Here is a 19,724-nt window from a genome sequence, read left to right on the forward strand (position 1 = left end):
AAGTATTATTTGAATTAAACCAGGTATTTATTAACAGTGTAAATAACCACAAACGTACTGCTCTAACAGCTGACTGAAGCAAGGGGCAAAGCCAGCCTGACTAAAGGTGGTAACACTTTTAGAACTTCAGTATTTTTGAAGGCACACCTATGTTTTTTGGTTCCTTGGCTCTGTTCAGGCACACATGTACTGTAGGGAAAGTGATGTGAGACARTTTGGAAAACAAGCAAACCAGAAGTACAAACATTCCTTCAAAGCTGTTAGAAACCCAYTGCAAACAGGAACACTTCACAAACACGCAGTTGCCAAAGAAATCTTTTCTTGTTTGGGGTGGAGAGTTTAATGCAACTATAATGCCAGCCGTGTGTATTAAAAAAAAATAAATAATAATCTCTTTTGCCTTTGATACCAGTGATCTCACTTTGAAAATATTTACAGTTGTCACAAAAATGTTAATGCTTCAACATTAAAAAACAGGGATGGCTTTTTTAAAGCAAGAATCTAAGATTTTTCTTAGAGTCATTTTAGAAGTTAAATATTTTTAAATGACCGAGCTGGTTTTTAAATAACAAGCCAGTAGAGCATTCTCCTCAGTCTGGCACACAGCTCAGTTTTGTTTCTATGGTTGTCCTTGTTCCTTTGCTTTTGCTAAAGGGCCCACGGCTACTACACTGAAGCCAAGAGAATCCCTATGCCTATTTTAAATCCTCTGGTTAAGAAGGAAAAAACCAGTATCCTTAAAATACTACCAAAACCAGTGCCAAAACAACTTGTCAGAGTTCTCCACTCCACAGCAAGGCAAAAGGGGATTGAGAGGAYGAAAATGAGAGAAACTGAGTGCAAAGCCTGCGCTGTGCTTTTCTCAGTTGCACAACTGTTTAATAAAGAGAATCAGGGTGTAAACTGCATCTTCTGGTAGCTACAAGAAAAAAGCCCTGGGTCAGGAAAATAAGCCAAGATACAGTACATTTCCCTGAGCTTCTCTGCATCTCACGGATATGGGGAGAGAGTTATTCCTATGATTTGGGCAGGAGCACTACATTTTGCCCCCAGTGGGGATGATTTCTCTTACATGWTGATATGTTAATTTTCTAAGGTTCATTCAAGAGCTCCCTCCACAGATGAGAAGGTCAGGGCACACTTGCAATCACACCAAATTACCTGAGYAACCTTTGCTCACAAAAAGTTAATTTCTACTCATGCCACTAGGCAAAGAATGCACCAGGAAGTGATCTCAGTGCCCAGTTCTGTTTGGTGGGGGAGCAAAATAAAGAGAGGAAACTCTGTAGATGTGTATTTTCATAAAACTAGGTGATTGACCTACATGGTTCTACCATTACTTTCTGCCTCACCAACCAGTTTCTTTATGTCATTATTTCCAAGTAAGGTGCTAGAAAATTACACATTAAACATTATTACTGCTACTGAATGTTTAGCTTAGTCTGAGAAGTACTGCCTGAATCAGAGCTGATTATAAACGGATAAAATGTGTATAAAAGGGTAAAAAGTGTATAAAAGGCACCTAAAGAAGAAGCTGAAAGTCTGGCATATTCCAACAAAGGAGGGAAAATAGAGTTCAAAGTTATTTCTGAAAAAGGATTTTCCTGTGTAAGAAGCATCATCCTCGAGGAACAAAGCAGCCAGCACAGTGAAGAGGCACACAAGGCACACCCCAAGCCCTTGCAATGCAGTAGCTGGACATGCCCTTGCTAGTGAAAACAGCCCTGAGTCATCCTGCTCTAGMATTTCCTACCTCCTCATTATTCGTCTCTTGGCAGTGGGCAGCCAGCTCTTTGTGTCCCCCCCACTCCTTCCTTCCTCAAAAGAAAGAAGGCATTAAGAAGTTAAATAATCGGACCAAAACACTCTGTGAGGTTGTTCTCACCTCCTCTGACCCCACTACATCTCTGCATTTCTCACAGAGCAGGGAAAAGAGTTTGTAGCTGCCAGCACAGCAAAACACACTCCACTTTTGGGCAAGACATATGGAGGACTGGCTGCCTCTCTCAGAACTGTGTGCCAGGGCTGAGTATCACCCTCATGTTTATGCTGCTGTTGTCAGGAACGACATATGARGATGACTGTGTCCTTTAAATTAAGGAACAGTCCCTGTCTTTATGTCTTCTGGTGTCCCTGCCCTAWATCCTCTTTCCACACCCTCACCGCAGCTACACCAAACAGAGGCACTTCAGCTTCAAGTTCTGCAACTCTGCTGCCTGTAAATGGGAAACTCTGACAGCCATGTTCCCTTTGAAAGGGACACCTTTTGTGCCAGTACAGTTTAGAGATCTCCCGAGTTACCATTTCTGACCTACCAAAACCCAGTTCAGTTGGCAGATGGGAACTGTTACACGAGCAAGAGTTGATGCTCCCTTCTCTTTTCCTTAACTCCATCTTCCTAAACAGCCTTCTCAAGTCCCTATTCCAACTCTCCCCGTATTTCTGCAAAGGCAGCTGGTCACATTTGTCACCCTCAAAATTTAACCAGCGGAGTTTTTTACCGGAGACAGGAGAAGGAATTAAARCGCTGGCATCCAGAGCCATATGAGCCTCTGTCTGGGGGCTGCTCAGGCGGTGCAATCCCCTCCATTGATGGGMTCATTTTGCAGCGAGCGGCACGCAGGCGTTGTCACAGCCCAKCTCCCATTCCTGGCACGTCGCAGCGGGAGGCACAAGTGTGCCCGGAATGTTTAAGAGCAGGCGGAGCTGGCGGCTGGGATGAGGTAATGGCTCTTGCAGGGATCCAGGGACACTCACACTCAGCTATTGCTGCTTCCAACTGAGTCTTTCCACAGCCACATTTGTTCCAAATATTTGGGAGAGTTTATACTGCCTTTTAATGACAAGAACAGGAATCCCTGTGCCCATATTTGAAACTGGTGCTTCAACATACTATTGGTTATTATACATTTCAGCCGGTTTGTACAGGCAAGCTATAATTTATGCTAATCAAAGCACTTGTTTTGGAAAAAAAAAAAAAAAAAAAGGAGGAAAAATGGCTCCTCCGGGAAAAAAGATAAAACACGCACAGAACAAAGCAAAACACAAAGCTTTTTTTTTTTTCTTTGGGTGTTCTCACTTAGGGCTAAATGTTTTTAGAAATAATGAGAGTCATACTAAGAACATTCTTCTCCTCTTACCAACTCCTCGGCATGTTAGAGGACAAGTTACATGGAGTGCTTTGATTTTAATTTTTGTTGGAAGCGTCTGTGCCTGAATAATCTGCAGTCCAGATGTTGCAACAACAGTAAAGTCCCTCTCAGCACACACACGAGGATAGCAAATGGCTTTGTTGTGAAATCCYGGACAAGCCTCTTCTCTCCCCCTTCCTCTTTCTATCAAATCATTCAAAAAAAATCATTGAAGATATTAGAGATCAGCTGGCAAAATAAAAGAATCATTTCAGAGGTAAAGAGAACCAATTCAGTTTGATTTATACCTTTTCCCTACTGCTCAATCTGCACTTACAAAGTCTAAAATAATTAGGAATCTTTCCAATAAGTATCAAATTCAAATTCTAAGGGGTCAGTGTGAAATCACGTGTTTTCAGACCAGCTATTAGATTGCTGAATGGATGTCATAAGACTGACCCTAAGCAATACAGAATGTATGTTCAGMATCTTAACTGAAATTCATTATGTGTATGACAGATGCAAATTGAGAACATCAGATYAGTGCATTTACTACAAAAGTTAAATTAACGACTACTTGCAAAACTTTTTTTGTAAACAAAATAAGTAACATTTGGCARCTTTTAAGGATTTCAAATATAGAGCAAGCTTGCAGTACTTTATGAGTAACAGTACATATGAATCCAAATTACCTTCAGTCTCTATCTACATGTAAATGACAGAAACGTTATACCTGTATTGAACAGTTAAAGTTACTTTCATGGAACATGAAAAATGTGCCTTCTCACAAATATTATTATTGTGTGCCTCAGATTTCCATCAAGAATTTATCTAGAAACTGTAATTTGCAATTTCGTCTTTGGTATAATTCCACCACAACTCAGCAAATTCCTCTCATATCTGCTTAGCAAAATAAAAAACTTGTTAAATTAACAATCCAGGGAATATAGAAATGTTAAAAAAGTATGCTCCTGGAATTAGTATCCAATTCATATCAACAGTGGGTTTTAAATTTGGAATAAATCATCCCCATCGTGCAATAAAGGGAGCCAGCAGGGCTTTCAGGGCTAAAGATGATACACCATTGCATATTGCAAACAGATACTCCTGCCTTTTTATCTCTGTCAATAAATCCTTCGGGAGAACTTTGGAATAGCAGGAACCTTGATAATTGCCTGTTATTAAGGAAGCTACAGCAAACTCTTCAGCACAGAGCATTGTAATGTGCTGAGGACAGTGGGGAACAGTTTTCCATCTGTCACTGCCCCTTCCAGAGAGGAAAAGAGGACAAAAGAAGGGAGGTGGGGGGTGAAAAGCATCTGGGAAAACTTACTGTAAAATTATTGCTGGCCCTGCCTCTGTTGTAGCAGTGTAAAGTGGTGTCATGTTCATGTACCCCCAAGATGGATATGTAGGATTAGGACGTAAAGCCTAAACTATGCCCCAGCATAAAATTCGGAGCAGTGTGGGGGAAACAGCCCCACAAGCTCCACTTCCCAGTCTCACTTCACCACCAGAAACATCAGAAAGCAGCACCAGCACCAGTGAAACTGGCTCCCAGGGCACGAAGCAGAATGCCACAGGAACCCTGCCAGATGGGAGGACAATTTACAGCACCTTCCAACAGCTGATGTCCCAAAGGAGATACTAACCATGACTCCAGGCTCTCCTAGATTGAAAAATGAGTCTGAGCAATGCCAGCCTTTATCTCCCATCTTTTATAACACCAGGCACAATTGCAACAAGTTTTCAAACCATTTTAATGTCGTCCCTGTTTTGCTGACACTGCTCTGCTAACACAGAAGGTGTTTGTGCCCGTGCTCAGGAGTGCAGAGCAGGCACTGTCCGGGCCCTGTCACAGCCCTGCCGGGTGTCACCGTGGGCAGGGGACACAGTAACCCCAGGCAGTGTTAGCAACAAACACACCTGGCAGCCACAAACGCTTGGCAGGGACCCAGAGCTGCTGTCACCCTCCTGGTGGCACAAGGCACTTGTCCCTCCACGTGCAAGAATGCCAGCCCTGCACTGCTGACCCACGGGCAGGACACATCTCCTCACACAGCTGAGGTTAACACTCTGTCCTCTTTAATCTCTCAGAACCATCAGTGCATCAGCAGCAGGATGGAACCTGAAAATCCTACCAGATTGGGGTGCAATAACTGGTAAACCTGGTATTTCCAGCCTGCAGTCAAAACAAACAGGAGAATGAAATCACAGCCCTTTTTCATTTTTTTTTTCTCCTTGTTTTTCTTTTTAAAGCAGCAGTCAAAAGGCCTCTTGAAGCCTTGTTTATAAGCAAGCCAGTCTCAAAGGCTGGATTTGCATTGGCAGGGTTTGCAGCCTGCAAATAAACCTTTCTAGGTAGTGTTTCCCTTCTGCCTGTGAGAGAGGAATGGTTTTTAACGTAAATTCTTCCAGTCCACATCCCTTTCCAACTCCACTGAAGAAAATGCCTAATTCAACACAGCTGGCCTGACCAAGGCTCCCTGGGAGCTGCTGCACTCTGGGCATGCACCTGCAACCCTTCCTTTGGGAAGGCAATGAATGGGGGCACACACTGCCAGCCTATTGACAGGGGCGAATCACTGCTGCCATTCAGAGCCAGGGCAATGGACAGAAGCTGGTACTCAGTTGCAATTTCTTTGGCAGAAATCATTCAATTTGGGGGATACCTTCTACCTTAGCAGCTGCTACAAAACACCTTTAAAAAGTACACTTCTTTAATCAACACTAAGGCTCCAAATTGAATGCCAAGTTAYAGTTTGAAAAAGCTTCTGTGATCAAGTGATAATCAAGAAATCATGGAATGGTTTGTGTTGGGAGGGACCCTAAAGATCATCTATTCCAAATCCCCTGCCATCGGCAGGGACAACCTTCCACTACAACTCCTAGAAAAATGATTTTCAATTACGTGTAATTGTTTTCCCAATGTCCTGTGCTCTCCATTCCCCAGGGATCTTGGTACTACTGATGTTTTCAGWGATTAAGTGAACTCGACCACCAGCTGTGCTCAACATTTACCCCACCCAATTAAGGCTKGGGATCTTAATTTGCAAGGAAGATTTCAAAGACACAGTGACATTAACCTGAACTCCTTGTAAAAGACATCCCGAAAATTTCCTCTGGTAGACGCAGACATTTGGAAAAAAACTTGCCTTCTTGTACKAGGTAAGTTCAAAGCCACTTCTTTCAGTGCTTCCTCCTGGGTGGAGCACACATCCTCCCTCCCAGGAGCTGCTGCCAATGCTCCCACTGCTCCCTCATTTTACAATCATAAATGTGTTGTGAAGATAATGTGGTGAAAAGACAGTGAAGTGACTCTGCTGCACTGACCTGGCCACTGGACTGACCACTCATCTCAAGATGCAATTTGCAATCCTATCTGATCCACTCCTCAGAGACTCCTAAGCTTTCAGAAGAACAAAGCTTCAAAGGTTTCCCAGCTCCCCTTTCAAAAGAATTTACAAACTTGTGCACCACCACACTCTGATGGTTCAATACCTKACACTGCACATTAATGAAAACGTCACAATCCACAGACTTGAAGGGCCACAATCAAAACCCAAGATATGTGGGATTTGTGGGATACCCGGGGACTGCCTGAGGCATCAATAGAATCTCAGTGACTCTGCAGAAAATAATGACAATTTTCAGTTCTCCTTCAATACTGGMGATAAAATGCAGTGGGGAAAGAAAATCACGCAGAGCAAAAGATCTCAYCCAGAGGTGCTGCCTGGAGCTCTGCACAGCCCTGTCCTGCAGCACTCACTGCTAAGGAACTGCACATTATCTTACAACCACACAGAAAAAAGATTTATCTCTGTGCAAGTCCAAGCAGCAAGATCTCTTCGATCTGTTTCACACAACTGTCTCTATTCTTSTCGATTCCTGATGTTTATTTTTCACTTTCAGCCTCCTCCTGATATGTCACTAGTAGCACCTGGCAGTTTCCAATGCTCTCATTCATCCCTGCATACGCCTGAGCGCTTTTTCCATTCACTTTTTCCCTACACCCTTCTGCAGCTGAYTCAAGACTCTTACCAAGCCTGAAGMTCACTGAGCACTGAYTGCTTGAGTCTTAATTGCTGTGCAAAACYCAAGYAAACACCRAGTCCTAAATGTCAGCCAACRCCACCTTCCTCCCCACCCACCCTGCCAAGGATGTTATTTTCAAATCTTCTAAAAAAGATATATTGATGTATTTTCCTACCCATTCAACTAAACAAGGAGAGTGACTTCCATAATTCCAATTGGTTGGAAGCTTCCACAAAGGCATTTTTCACAAAGATTAGAAGCTAAACCTGAAAGTGTTTACAGCCAAAGTTTGGGCTGTAATGCACAGCTCATGTGATGGCACCAAAAAGCTTTAATTGTCTGCAATGTTACAACAAATACATGAGGAACCAMCAACCTATCACCCAAACACATCAAAGCAAGGCTACCTGAAAAGGAGGCCTGACCTCACTCAAGCTGTAGGGAAAACATGGGAAAACTATCAGTCACAGGCAGAAATATAAATTTTGTGATAGTTTTATGATAAGTAATAGAAATCTAGTATAAAAAATATTCAGTGCATTGGTTTTTAGCATCAATGTTTTAATGTAATCTACTAAACAAATTCCAGGCCCTGCCAGCGTTAAACAAGCAACTCATGCTGCTTGTAGTTTTTAATTCCCATAGGATAATTTTTACATCCACCTGCATAACTGGGGCAGGAAGAAATCTGAATTTGCTATAACACCAAAAAATGGATCAGGATCAGTATTTTTCCACAAGAAAGGAATCAGGATGATCTTCAATAGTTTACTAGCATTTCTTACCCATAATTATATTTTTTCTKTTCTCCTGAAGCTGTTTAACTATGAAGAACATCAAATTAACTTGAACAGTCACCATAAGCACCTTTTTTATTCACTGAAAGGTCAGTAGCAGACATCAGTCTTACCTTACCTGACACAAAGAAAATATTCCTGGTTCATTCTCAGTGACACCGGGGCAAAGACAGGAACTGCTGTACTTACTTGTTAAAAAGGTTCAGCCCAATCCTATAATGGCGTTTCCTGATAACATCATTACTGAAGGCAGGGGAATCCCAGCTGTTTCGAGTCTCTTTGTGGTAGGTTTGTTTGCTCAAGGTTTGCTCCCTTAGGCTGTCTCTAGAAGAGGACTCTGAACTACAATTTATTGTGTCATTAGAGTTGGAAGTGCTGTTGATGCTGTCGTTGTCTCCATCAGAGTAATCAGACTCTGATTTGCTTTGCCTGTTTGCTGTGCCATTGATGGCCAAGTGACTGTCTATGGGCCTAGCCCTGTGCCTGGCCTCCTGCTCCTCTCTGGTGATGATCTTGGCAGGAATGCTGTGAGGGATATGTTTGGGGCTGCCTTGCTGGCTGGTGATGCCTCGGTCRTACGCATTCTGTCTCTTTAACGAGCCCCGCTCCGAGCGATCACTCAAGTCCACAGAACTGTCACTGGGAGGCTCGATAGTGAGCAGAGGGAGGTGATCCATCCTCATCCTCTGCTCCTGACATTCCAGTGATGGGGTACTCCTGCAGCTCGTATCAGTGTCTATCTTATCATCTTTGTGGGTCATGGACCAGTACTCTTGGGAAGAGTTCACGGAGCGGAGCCTCAAGTCTGACTCCGTGCTGGACGGTCTGTCCACAGACTGGGAGAGCGGCAGGGGTGGGGACAACTCCTCCTCATCAATGTACAACGTGACATCRCTGTAGGATGCCGTCATCTCGTCCAGCTTCCTGTGATCCACATTGTGGATCACCGGTTTGCTCGGAGCACAGCTCTCCCTCTCCATTTCCCGGCTCCTGACCTGCTCTGCACTCTGGATTTCATCTGAATGCAGACTGCGGCAGTTCAGTGCATCGTCGATGGATTCCGCCAGGGATTTCACCTGCCTGGAAAAAGCATCCTCCAGTTCTGTTATCGCATCAGTGAAATCAGTGGATGCTGCTGGGGACTTCATGGTAGCTGTCTCCCCGAGGTCTTCACACTCTGCTGGTACTAGGGAGCCCAGCTTTGACCCATCATTTGTAACAGAAACTTGCTTCCCTTCGAAGTAGGAGCTGTGGACTTTCTCAGGTCCTTCAAAGGAAAACTGCATTCTCATATTGGACAGGACGATGCGCCTTGACATGCGATTCTCAGACATAGAACTGCGCAGGCGCTCAAAGTTCTTGTTCATCTGATACTGGCGGAAGGCGGTCTGGATGGTGCGGGCAGCATGTCTGGTKATCAGACGGCCCCCATACTTGCGTTCTAGCATCTCCACCTGCCACGGGGAACACAGACACCTCATGTCACTCCATGCAGCTTAGGACAAGGTTAAAATCTCACAAATAAAGTTCCCATAGCAAGTTTAATTTTCAGAGTATACACTGGTTTTCAAAAACCCAAAACTCCAATAGTGACCTGGAAAGTCATTTGCAAATTCCACCATAAAATACAAAAATATATGTGAATGCTGTCAGATAAAATTAAGGTGTTGGCAATTTGCATTTAATATGTGTTTAAGTTTTTGGTTTCATGCATTAGAATTGGCGTGTCCTTGTCAAACTCAACTGCAGCACAATGCACTCACCCTGTATCATTCTGACAGTGMAAATGGCCATATTTTGGAAGTCTAAAAGTGGCCACCACCTTTCTAGGCATGYATTGCATTCTACACGAGTAAAACCTAGGTAGCAAAACTTCACCCAGGCCTGGGATCAAAGCAAAACTGAGCCTCTTCCAGAGAAGAATGTGMGCTTCCAGAGGAGTGTCTCTGATAGAATAGCCACACACATATTTTTCCTCAAACCAAGAACATAAGCTTCTGAATGCGAATTCAAATCTATTTACATCCTTGTAATTGCACCCAAAATTGCCAGCATTTCCAATCAACAGAATGAATATGCAAAATAAATACATTTAAATGCTATCAATTTAAACCAGTAAAAATGATGTGTCAATACTTTTGGAATACTCACTTTATCTTCAAATCTTTTCTTTCAAAACATGAAAAGCATCACAGAATCCTGGAACGGTTTCAGTTCCAGGAAAGGAACTGAAAGGAAGGAACTTTAAAGCTCATCCTGTTCCACCCCCTGCAATGGGCAGGGTCACCTTCCACTATTCTAGGTTGCTCCAAGACCTGTCCAACCTGGCCTTGGAAAACTTCTAGGGATGGGGCAGCCACAGCTCCCATTCCCTTTCCACAATAAAGAAGAACTCTTTTTTTGTTATTTCTAAATGTTAATCATTATTTTTTAATTATTCCTTTTTTAAAACTATAGATACAAACAGTATTGTGCACAATTATTGGCATAAACTGAGGAGGCCAACCTTCAGATGGGCTCAGATCAGGATATTGCAAAGGAATTCTTCTTTTGACTGTATCTTTAAACTTCTTTTGACAGGACTCCAAAAACTGTTACTGATCTCTGAGCTAGAAATGTATAAATCTCTGCATAATTTTCTGTAGTTTCTCTTTAAATGACTGTTTAGCCTTTAASCCCCCAAATGGGGATTATATTCCCCCCACATTTGCACAGGTCAAAGAGAATTTGTAAGGCACTCTGAATATTCAAAAAATTAYTAAGACCTTTTATCACTGCTGCCACACAATTGCTACTATTTCTATTTGTAGTAAATGTGTCTTTTATTAGATATATATATGTAGATTTAAAAAAAATATAACATGTATTTAAATCATATGGCATTATTTAAATAGTATATATATATATATATATGTAGATTTTAAAAAAATATAACATGTATTTAAATCATATGGCATTATTTAAATAGACTAATCTCAAAACTAATTGTGAATTTAGTTCTCTCAAAATTGAATGTCAAACCTAAAGAAAAGTAAACTAGCACAGCTAGTGAGAAAGACTAAAATAAACCCTAATAATTCTATAAAATAAATCACCTGGACTTTATTCTTGCAAACAGACTGTTGGCCTTCAGGTTTACACAGAAAGTAACATAATCATTGATTATCATAAACTAGGAGGTTTAGGTGAGAATTTAAATTGAGAGGAATTTCCAACTTGTCTAGATGAGTTAGACATGTGATTAATTAAACGTAATGCCTATTTCATGCACCTTTTCAATACGTATTTAATGCCCACTGCCTCAAGGTAAAGCTTTGGACRTTTTCCTAAATATTTTTTCAATATCCTCAGCTCTTTCAATGAGAGCTTTTCAAGRGCAGCAAGCAACTCTTTAGTATAAAGCTTGCCTTATGTATCATTGTCACCTTTTATTGTGCAAGACTCCCTGAGCAAATAYGAAATAACATCTGCAGTCCTCATTCTCTATCTCACTGGCATATAAGGACAGATGGAATTTGGCTTTGTGGAATATCTGCAGTGCAGGAGATCCCTTACCCTCTTGCATCCATCCCTGCTGAGACATCCAGAAAAAYCAACTACTAAAGGTGGCAAAGGAAAGAACAGTTGAGATCTCCCAAGGAGGCCCAATTTAACAGAGCTGGCATCAGGAACTATCTTTGTTCCCACCCGAAGGAGAATTTGGTGAGCACAGAGGCTGAACTCATCCTTGCAATTCCAAATATTGGCTTCAACTCAATCAGAGCTCAAGGACTGTTCTTCCAGCTCCCTCTGGAGCAACATTATACGGTCCCCTCACCTGGAAATGAAGACTTAGCCCTATAAATTTCATTGATTATCAATGTTTGGTCCAAATCAAGAGTAGCTTGCTTTCTGTGTCTGGAATTTCATTAACATATAAGTTGGAGTAACTATGGAATATACCACAATGAGTCACAGCAAACAAAATATTCTGTGACAAGAGCTCTAACAAAAAAAAAGCTACAGCTCACTTACCAATGAAATCCAATGCATCCTACATATTTGCTGACTTTATGCTTTTACAGCCCCATTTTCAAACGATAAATCTGAACTTATATGGCAATAAAGATCTTTCAGAGCAAAGCTTAAGAGGAAAGCTGTGGCTGCCTTCTTACAGAAGTACCTCTTTAGGGACAAAGGCTTTGAAAAACTATACTGTTTCCACCCAATACTTTGCAAAGCACATGGGAGTTTTGCCTAGTTGAGTAAAGCCAATTAAGGCTTGAATTCACGTCACCGATATAAGAGAATATCAGTTGCAATAACCTCTTCCTTCCTTTCTGTGACAACAAAAACACCCAGGTTTCAAAATGACTCATTTTCTTAGAAAAATATTTTGCATTGTTACATTCCAGTGCTCTCCTGGAGCATAAAATCACAGTTCCTAGAACTGTTTTTACTTCTAACAGTATTAACATATCTTTTACAGCTTTCTCCAGGAAGTGGGGAAGGTGAAAGGGACAAAGAATAACAGAGTTAAAAGTCACTACTGAAGTGGTGGTAGAAAAGACTTCTCCCAGCTCACGGACACAAACGGGATAACAGAGCTCCAGTACCTGCTTATCCTGTAGGTCTGAAGAGAGTTCATAGCTCTCCGAAAGCGATCGCGACCTTTTGATGGCTTCTTCCTCGGCCTGTTTGCGCAGGATGGAGGTGGAGTGCTGGAGCTTGGGCCGGCGGGCTCTCTGCTGGCCCGGCGCGATGGAGTAGAGCCCGTACGGGTGCTCGTAGTGCTCGGGGCTCAGGGCGGAGCTGTGCGTTATAGGGCCCTGCGGGTAGCCAGAGGGGCTATCCAGGGAAGTGCCGGTCTCGCTGCTGGCCGCCTCCCCCTCAACGCTGCACAACGACASACAGAAAAAGCGTCAGGTGAGTCCGGCACGCCGAAATTATCCTCAACAACAAACAGTACACTTTTGCTTTATTATCATTTTGTGTAGGCATCCAGCACATTTCGTTGCTCACATGCAAGTGTTACAGGTAACATGGCTTCCATGTCAACCACCACAGTTTTGCCTGTAGTTTTTGCAAGTGTCAATCTGCCGTGCCCATGTCATCTTTTAGAGCATGGCTCAAGCAGGAGAATGGAGTTTTCGAGCATTATTTAACTTTATATAGGAATTACTAATAACATCCTGAGTAAGTCGCTCAGCAACTACTCTGTAAAATGAATGAAAACTTGTAATTTCTTATAAGACTGCTCATTTCCAAGTTGTTCAATTCAACATGACAGATGCTTATTTGTGTCTTTCTTTGCTTTGACAAATTAAAGCAATGTTTTCTTATATTACAGTTTGACGTAAAAGGATTACTTTCATGGAAATTGGAATTAAATGGATCTTGAGAGTTTCTAGAAGCTAAAGTTAGGGAAAAGTACTTAGAGGAGAAATCTCATTTATTTCTCTGCTAGTAAAAGACTGCTCCCATGGGATACTTTTGGCAGGTTTTGGAGTAAAGCATCTCAAGGGGCAGTGTTTCTACTAATGAAACCAACATGGTTTCAGGTGAAGAAAACACAATTGCACCTATCTGGCAAAGAAACTATTTTGTTTTCACGTGAATGCTGTTATTGCTAAGGAATAATGGAAAGGAAAAAACCCTTTTACACTCAAAGAGCTGCACACATAGGAAACATTTTAAAACTGGGCCCTAGGTGTATTACTAATAGTAATTTGTATTTGGGTTGTATTTACAGTGTGGCACTCTCACATTGCACTGTGTGCACTTTCACTCTTCCATCTTTTCATGTTTCACAGCAGTATTTACTGTCTGCCTCATCCTGTGTACACAGAGCATTGATAGAAAAATGAAATTTTACTTCTTTTTCATCCCTCAAAAGACTYAGTAAACACTTCACACATGCACCAATATAAGCCTTTGCAGCACTTCCCCTACCTTTTGTTTTAGGGAAGGTACATTCAAACWCCAAAGAAGTAAAATACCCCATTCCAACCACGCCTTGTACTTTTTGCCTTCATTCATATATACTTAAAAAACAAAGCCCTCCTCTTGTCTCAGCTGTCCCTTCAAAAAGTACAGAGCAATTTTTGAAAGAATGTTCTGCACTGACTGAAGAGCTGAGGGTTAGCCCCAGCCAAACTCCTAGCTTGAACAGTGCGGACTTTTTAAAGGGAAGGAGAAAAAAAAGCCCCATAGATTTCTTAAAATGCTTCTATAAACATGTAAAACTGAAAGCAAGTCCTTTCTCTTTGCCCATCAAAATATGACTCCAACCAAAAGGTATTTTCAAACATACTTAACCCAAGCTCGAAATATTTKCAGTGTGCACACACTGCTTTTTCCAAAAAGGAAGCTGACAGGAAACTAATCCCTTTCCCTCCGTGATACAGCTGGCTTTTAACTTAAAAATGATAAACTATCCAGAGTTCTGCTGGTGACATTGAGACTGTGTAACCACCCGTTAAAAACAAACAAATCATTGTCTTTGAGGCATCCATTAAGGACGCGGTATGATACTGAGCTGCTTCACGTTCTCTCTTTAAACACTGAAATTCCTTCCTCTGTTCTGCCAACTGTAAGSCTGTGCTATTTTGGACACCACAACCTAGCTGCAAGTTTATTTGTAACTACTTTCCATACAAGCATGGCAAATTTGTTTTTTTAACAGGAAGGCTGGAATTATCTTCTTAGGTTCTGTTGATATTTTCTGCCTTCCTCACCCTTGCATTGTGAACTATTTAATAACCCTTCCACGCTGATTATAACCTCCTGTTGACATTTTAATAATGGTACCTTCGATGGATCACTTAACCTTTCCCTCAACAAAAAGGGTACTGCCCTAATTAGAAAAAGTTTGAAGGATGTCTGCCCAACTGAAGTTAAGGTTTTTTTCTTAATTTTTGGTTTGCTTTCTGTACTTTTTCCAGATATAAATGTGATGCTTGATCTAATTTTGCTTATGGGCCTATTCCCTGCCACCTGACCTTTGAAGCATGGAAGTAATTACCTTTTACAACAGGCACAACAGCCCTTCAAAGCAAACACGCGTGCACAGGCTTTAAAGCTCTCCCCCATTCAGCTCTTCCCAGCCTCCCAGGAGCAGCTGAAGCTCCATATGAATTMTTTCATTAAAGTGAAACTTCACTGGCAAAGAAAAGCAGCTTGCTTTCTACTTCTTCTGCTTTACATATGTTTGGAGAAGAAAAATATGTCAACAAATATGACTTGTGTGAAGCTGTAAGGATGACAAGTTGGATTGCTTCACTGAGGGGTTGCAGCACAGAGCTGGCAGAAGCGCTCACCGAGCCAAGTTCCATCATTTCTCAGCAGTCCTGGGTAACTGGAGGTTATCAAATACAAAACACCCGTCTAAAAGGGTGGGAAGGGGGATTCAGGGAACTCCAGGCGTGCCAGCCTGACCTCAGTACTGGGGCAGGTCACAGAGCAGGTCATCCTGAGTGCCACTGCAGGACAACTCGGGGATCAGGCCCAGCCAGCTGAGGTTTGGGAAAGGCAGGTCCTGCCTGACCAGCCAGCTCTYCTCCTATGCCAAGGTGACCTCCTTTAGTGGGTGAGGGAAAGGCTGTGGATGTCACCTACTGGGACAGTGGTGCYTTTGGCATTGCCCCACAGCCTTCACCTGGAGAAATTGGCTGCCCRTGGCTTGGATGGGTGCACTGTTCCCTGGGTGGAGAACTGGCAGCTGTCAGGGCCCAGGGAAGGGTGGGGAATGTGACATCCAGCTGGTGCTGGGCACCAGGGGTGTCCCCAGGGCTCAGTGTTGGTGCCAGCTCTGTTCAATATCTTTATTAAAAACCTTGGTGAGCAGATCAACAGCATCCTCAGTCAATTTGCAGATGACACCAAGCTGGGCCGGGTGTGGATCTGCTGGAGGGCAGGAAGCTCTGCAGAAGGATTGGGACAGGCTGGACCCATGGGCCCACACCAACAGTGTGAGGCTCAACAAGGCCAAGTGCTGGGTGCTGCACTAGGGTCACACCAACCCCCTGCAGCTCCAGSCTGGGGAAGAACAGCTGGAAAAGCTGGGAAAGGGCCTGGGAGTGCTGGTGATAGCGACTGGACATGAGTTCAGGTATGCCCAGGTGGGCAAGAGACCAATGGCCCCTGGGCTGTTCCAGCCATGGTGTGGCAGCAGAACCAGGACCAGGCCTGTCCCCTGTGCTGGGCACTGCTGAGGCCACACCTCAAATCCTGGRGTCAGTTCTGGGCCCTGTGTCCCAAGACAGACCTTGAGGGGCTGGAGTGTGTCCAGGGAAGGGAATGGAGCTGGAAAAGGAGCTGGAGCACCAGGAGAGGCTGAGGGAGCTGGGAAAGGGGCTCAGTCTGGAGAAAAGTAGGCTCAAGGGGGGACCTTCTGGCTCGGCACACGATGCCCTGACAGGAAGAGGCGGACAGGTGGGGGTCAAGCTCTGCTCCCAAGGACCAAGGGATGGGATAAGAGGAAATGGTCTCAAGCTGTGCCAGGGGAAGTTCAGGTTGGCTAGTGGCAAAAATTTCTTCATGGAAAGGGCCATCCAGGCCTGGGCAGAGCTGCTCAGGGCAGTGGTGAAGTCCCCATCCCTGGAGGGGTTTAAAAGCCATGTGGATGTGGCACTTGGGGACATGGACCAGGGGTGGCCTTGGCTGTGCTAGGGAACAGTTGGATTCAGTGGCCTGAAAGGACTTCTCTAACCCAACAATTCTATGACTCCTACACAGGCTCAGAACACCAGCCAGTCACTGCAGGGTTACAAGGGTGGTTAATCTATCCACTTATTAAAACTGCCAACACACAAAAATKTCAAGGATTTTGCTCTAGGCTTGCAGCAGGAACTACGAGAAGTCTCCCTGTGACTAAGGGAGTAGCTGAGACACCTCTCTAGCACTGCTGCACTTCCACACCCTGCACACTGTCTCTCTCAGATGGGTGAGAAATTAACTGTATTAAGCACATGGCAAAAATGGGCAATGTAATATTGTTAATTATTATTATTATTTATGCCTACATACATATATATATATAGTATTAAATACGTGATAATGTTAATTAAAAGTCCTAACTTGAATTAGAAATATCTTCTTAATAAAGGTCTCAAATTTGAGGCATCTGCTACCTACCATATATGTCCAGTACAATTACTGATAATTTCAATGTTTAAAAAAAAATCTAGTGGATTAATTTGGTTCATCTCCCTGCAGTGTGCAACTGCATATTACCAGAGAGCCCAGCATTGTTGAATATTCTATTTTTATAATATTTGGAGAATGCAAACCAGTCAAAATTAACCTAGAATTCCRATTGTTTTATTACACTCCTGTTTCAACAGGAAATAGACATTATCTTCCAAGCCAGAGAAAGTGCAAGGTTGCTTGCAAATATTTTACAAAGAAGCTGAGAATGGAACAGCTAAAGAACAAACGTGAAACTTTTAAAAATAATTAGTATTACTAATATAACTTTGCATGAACAAAAAACAAAGCCTTTGAAAAACTTTATACAACTAAATTACTTTTTGAAACAAAGGCCAGCACCTATTCAATCAGCATTTGATCAGAAATTGAAACTGAACATTTCTTCCTGCCTTCTTCATTACCTTGACTTGTAATATGTCTAAAAAGTTCCCAAACACCATTGTGCCAAGGAAGAACAGGGAAGAAGAAAGGCTTAGAGTAAAACAGAAAGAGGCTATGTACAGTACTTTATCATATTGCAATAGAGATGTAAAACTCTTGTGAAAATCAGGTGACTTTCAGTAATGATTACAAACCAGTATTCCCCAGCTGGATTTGGGCATTTTCTCCCATTTTGTCTGGGACTGGCTCTGACTTCCTGCAGGAGCTGAGCCAACACACCCTGCAAACCTCTTTAAATGTGAATCCATGGGCTGAAGTGACAGATGTGTGAGAAGGTGGGATATGCTGCCTTCAGGAGCAGGGCAGAGAGAGAGAGGGGCCARCCTGCAGTGCGGCCCAGCCTGGATTTACTCACCCTGAAGAAGCACCTGGCTGTCCCAGCACAGGCACAGCTCCTGCTCTGGAGCCCAGRACTCCAAGGCAGTGATGCCAAAACTGTTCTTGTGACTCATTTGCCCAGATGTCAAAGCTGAGTGATGGTGCAAGGCTGGAGCTCTGCAGCAAAGGAGCAACAACAGAGCCATGCTGACAAAGAGGGAAGGAGATGCTGTTGCTAGGAAAAGGTCCTGAATTTAGAGTAATTTCCCACAGTTCAGGGGATGAGTTCAAGAACTACTTAATACGAAGARGCTCTGTCTCCTCTTTCCCTCTACAGTTGTGTGGTTAGCCATGACCAAAGCAAAATATTTCCTCTCCAGGCATTTTAGCAGGATAAACCTGGTAGGTCTTTTCTTCCCTGCTCTCATTTTACACTTTCAATTATTGCTTCTAATCACAAAGGCTGTAATTAGCTGCAGTACACTAAATCCACTGTCATATTCTAAAACAATAACATTCAGGATGTTTGACTATTTACTGTTATTCTTTGATTTATTTTTCATTTTTACATTCTTACCTTCCCTTTACTTCAAATCTTGCCAAACTATTAGCAAAACTAAAAATGAGTGCAATAAAGACAACATTTTGAAACCAAGAGAAGTTCAATATTTGAGCTTAAAATGTAAATCTTAAAAAAGATCTGAATTCCAGTAAGGAGCAAACCCCAAGCTTTTCCATGAATGCAGACTTATCTGTTCCACTGACTAACGGCAAAATGACCAGAGGAGCTGCTGGTTTGGATGTAGAGGCACAAGAATTTATCTGTCAGAGAAATTATACTATGAAAGAGAGACATTCGATAACCAGAAAAGCAGAAAGTCCTTTTTCTCCTGAGGCACAGAACCTTATCTTTAGAACTACATGCATATAAAAAAAGTATACTTTAATATAATTATAACATCAGATGCAAGGAATGATTCAGTGCTGCCTCTCACCCCAGAAACCCAGCAGTTTGCAAGCAGTCAAGTGTCCCTGTGCATTTTTAGAATTAAAATATGAAGATAAAGGGAACATATGCTCACAGAAATCATCCAAATGTTCAAACCAGTTTGTTGCAGATTCAGTTTGGAACAAAGAAATTAGCCATGTTTCTAAATAATGCAAATGCCAAATCCAAACTGCATGCAACTTTTTAAAATAGAACCAAAAGGACCCTCCCAGCAGAAYAGAACAAATGCTTGAGAAGCAATTTTACCAGTGAGCATTCTCTGAAATCAGTATTATTTTCATCACTCCTTTAGAACGGACTTTCAACATTGTATTATAAAGACATGAAATTGAAAACAGRCCCTAACAACTGGATAGTACACGCATGAGAACCAATCAGCATTATATTAACCCTGTAAAAAATCWGGTTTGGACACAAAGAGAAGTATGACAATATAATAAGTTTATGCTGTTACATCTTTAAAGATTTTTCCATAGCATTTTAGATCCTTAAAAGCATGAACACGAGTTCAAGGGTACACAAAAGAAATTTCTTCTACATTGTGGAAAGGCAGCACGAATATTATGAATATAGCAACAAAAACATGCCCAGCTTAAAATTCTAGTCAGCACAAGGTGATAAAGCCATGCAGCCTGGCCCTGACAATCCAAGGGCTYTGTTCTTTGGGAAGCAGGCAGGTTTTAAAGCAGGGCTCTGATAGAGCAGCAGTAAAACTCCAGGTAGCTGGCACTGCCTGAATTCAAATTGAGCTTAATGAAGGATTGATACTTTATTTGTTGGAACAGCGAAGCATTTGCATGAGTG

The 19,724-nt window shown here is 42.5% G+C and overlaps 1 protein-coding gene across 11 annotated transcripts in view; it reads right to left on the reverse strand.

Moving 5' to 3' along the window:
* The window catches only part of IQSEC1 (IQ motif and Sec7 domain ArfGEF 1), a 347,139-nt gene that overhangs the window by 34,476 nt on the left and 292,939 nt on the right, over positions 1 to 19,724 (reverse strand). For all 11 annotated transcript variants that reach the window (XM_057380366.1, XM_057380358.1, XM_057380364.1 and 8 more), the window contains 2 exons: positions 12,559 to 12,838; positions 8,153 to 9,417 (listed from right to left, as the gene is read on the reverse strand). In XM_057380366.1, the coding sequence (XP_057236349.1) occupies positions 8,153 to 9,417; positions 12,559 to 12,838 (1,545 nt within the window). The remainder of the gene's footprint in view (positions 1 to 8,152; positions 9,418 to 12,558; positions 12,839 to 19,724) is intronic.

Source organism: Malurus melanocephalus, unplaced genomic scaffold, assembly GCF_030028575.1.
Source record: "Malurus melanocephalus ecotype Western Australia unplaced genomic scaffold, MMel_1.1 scaffold_449, whole genome shotgun sequence".
Classification (NCBI taxonomy): domain Eukaryota; kingdom Metazoa; phylum Chordata; class Aves; order Passeriformes; family Maluridae; genus Malurus; species Malurus melanocephalus.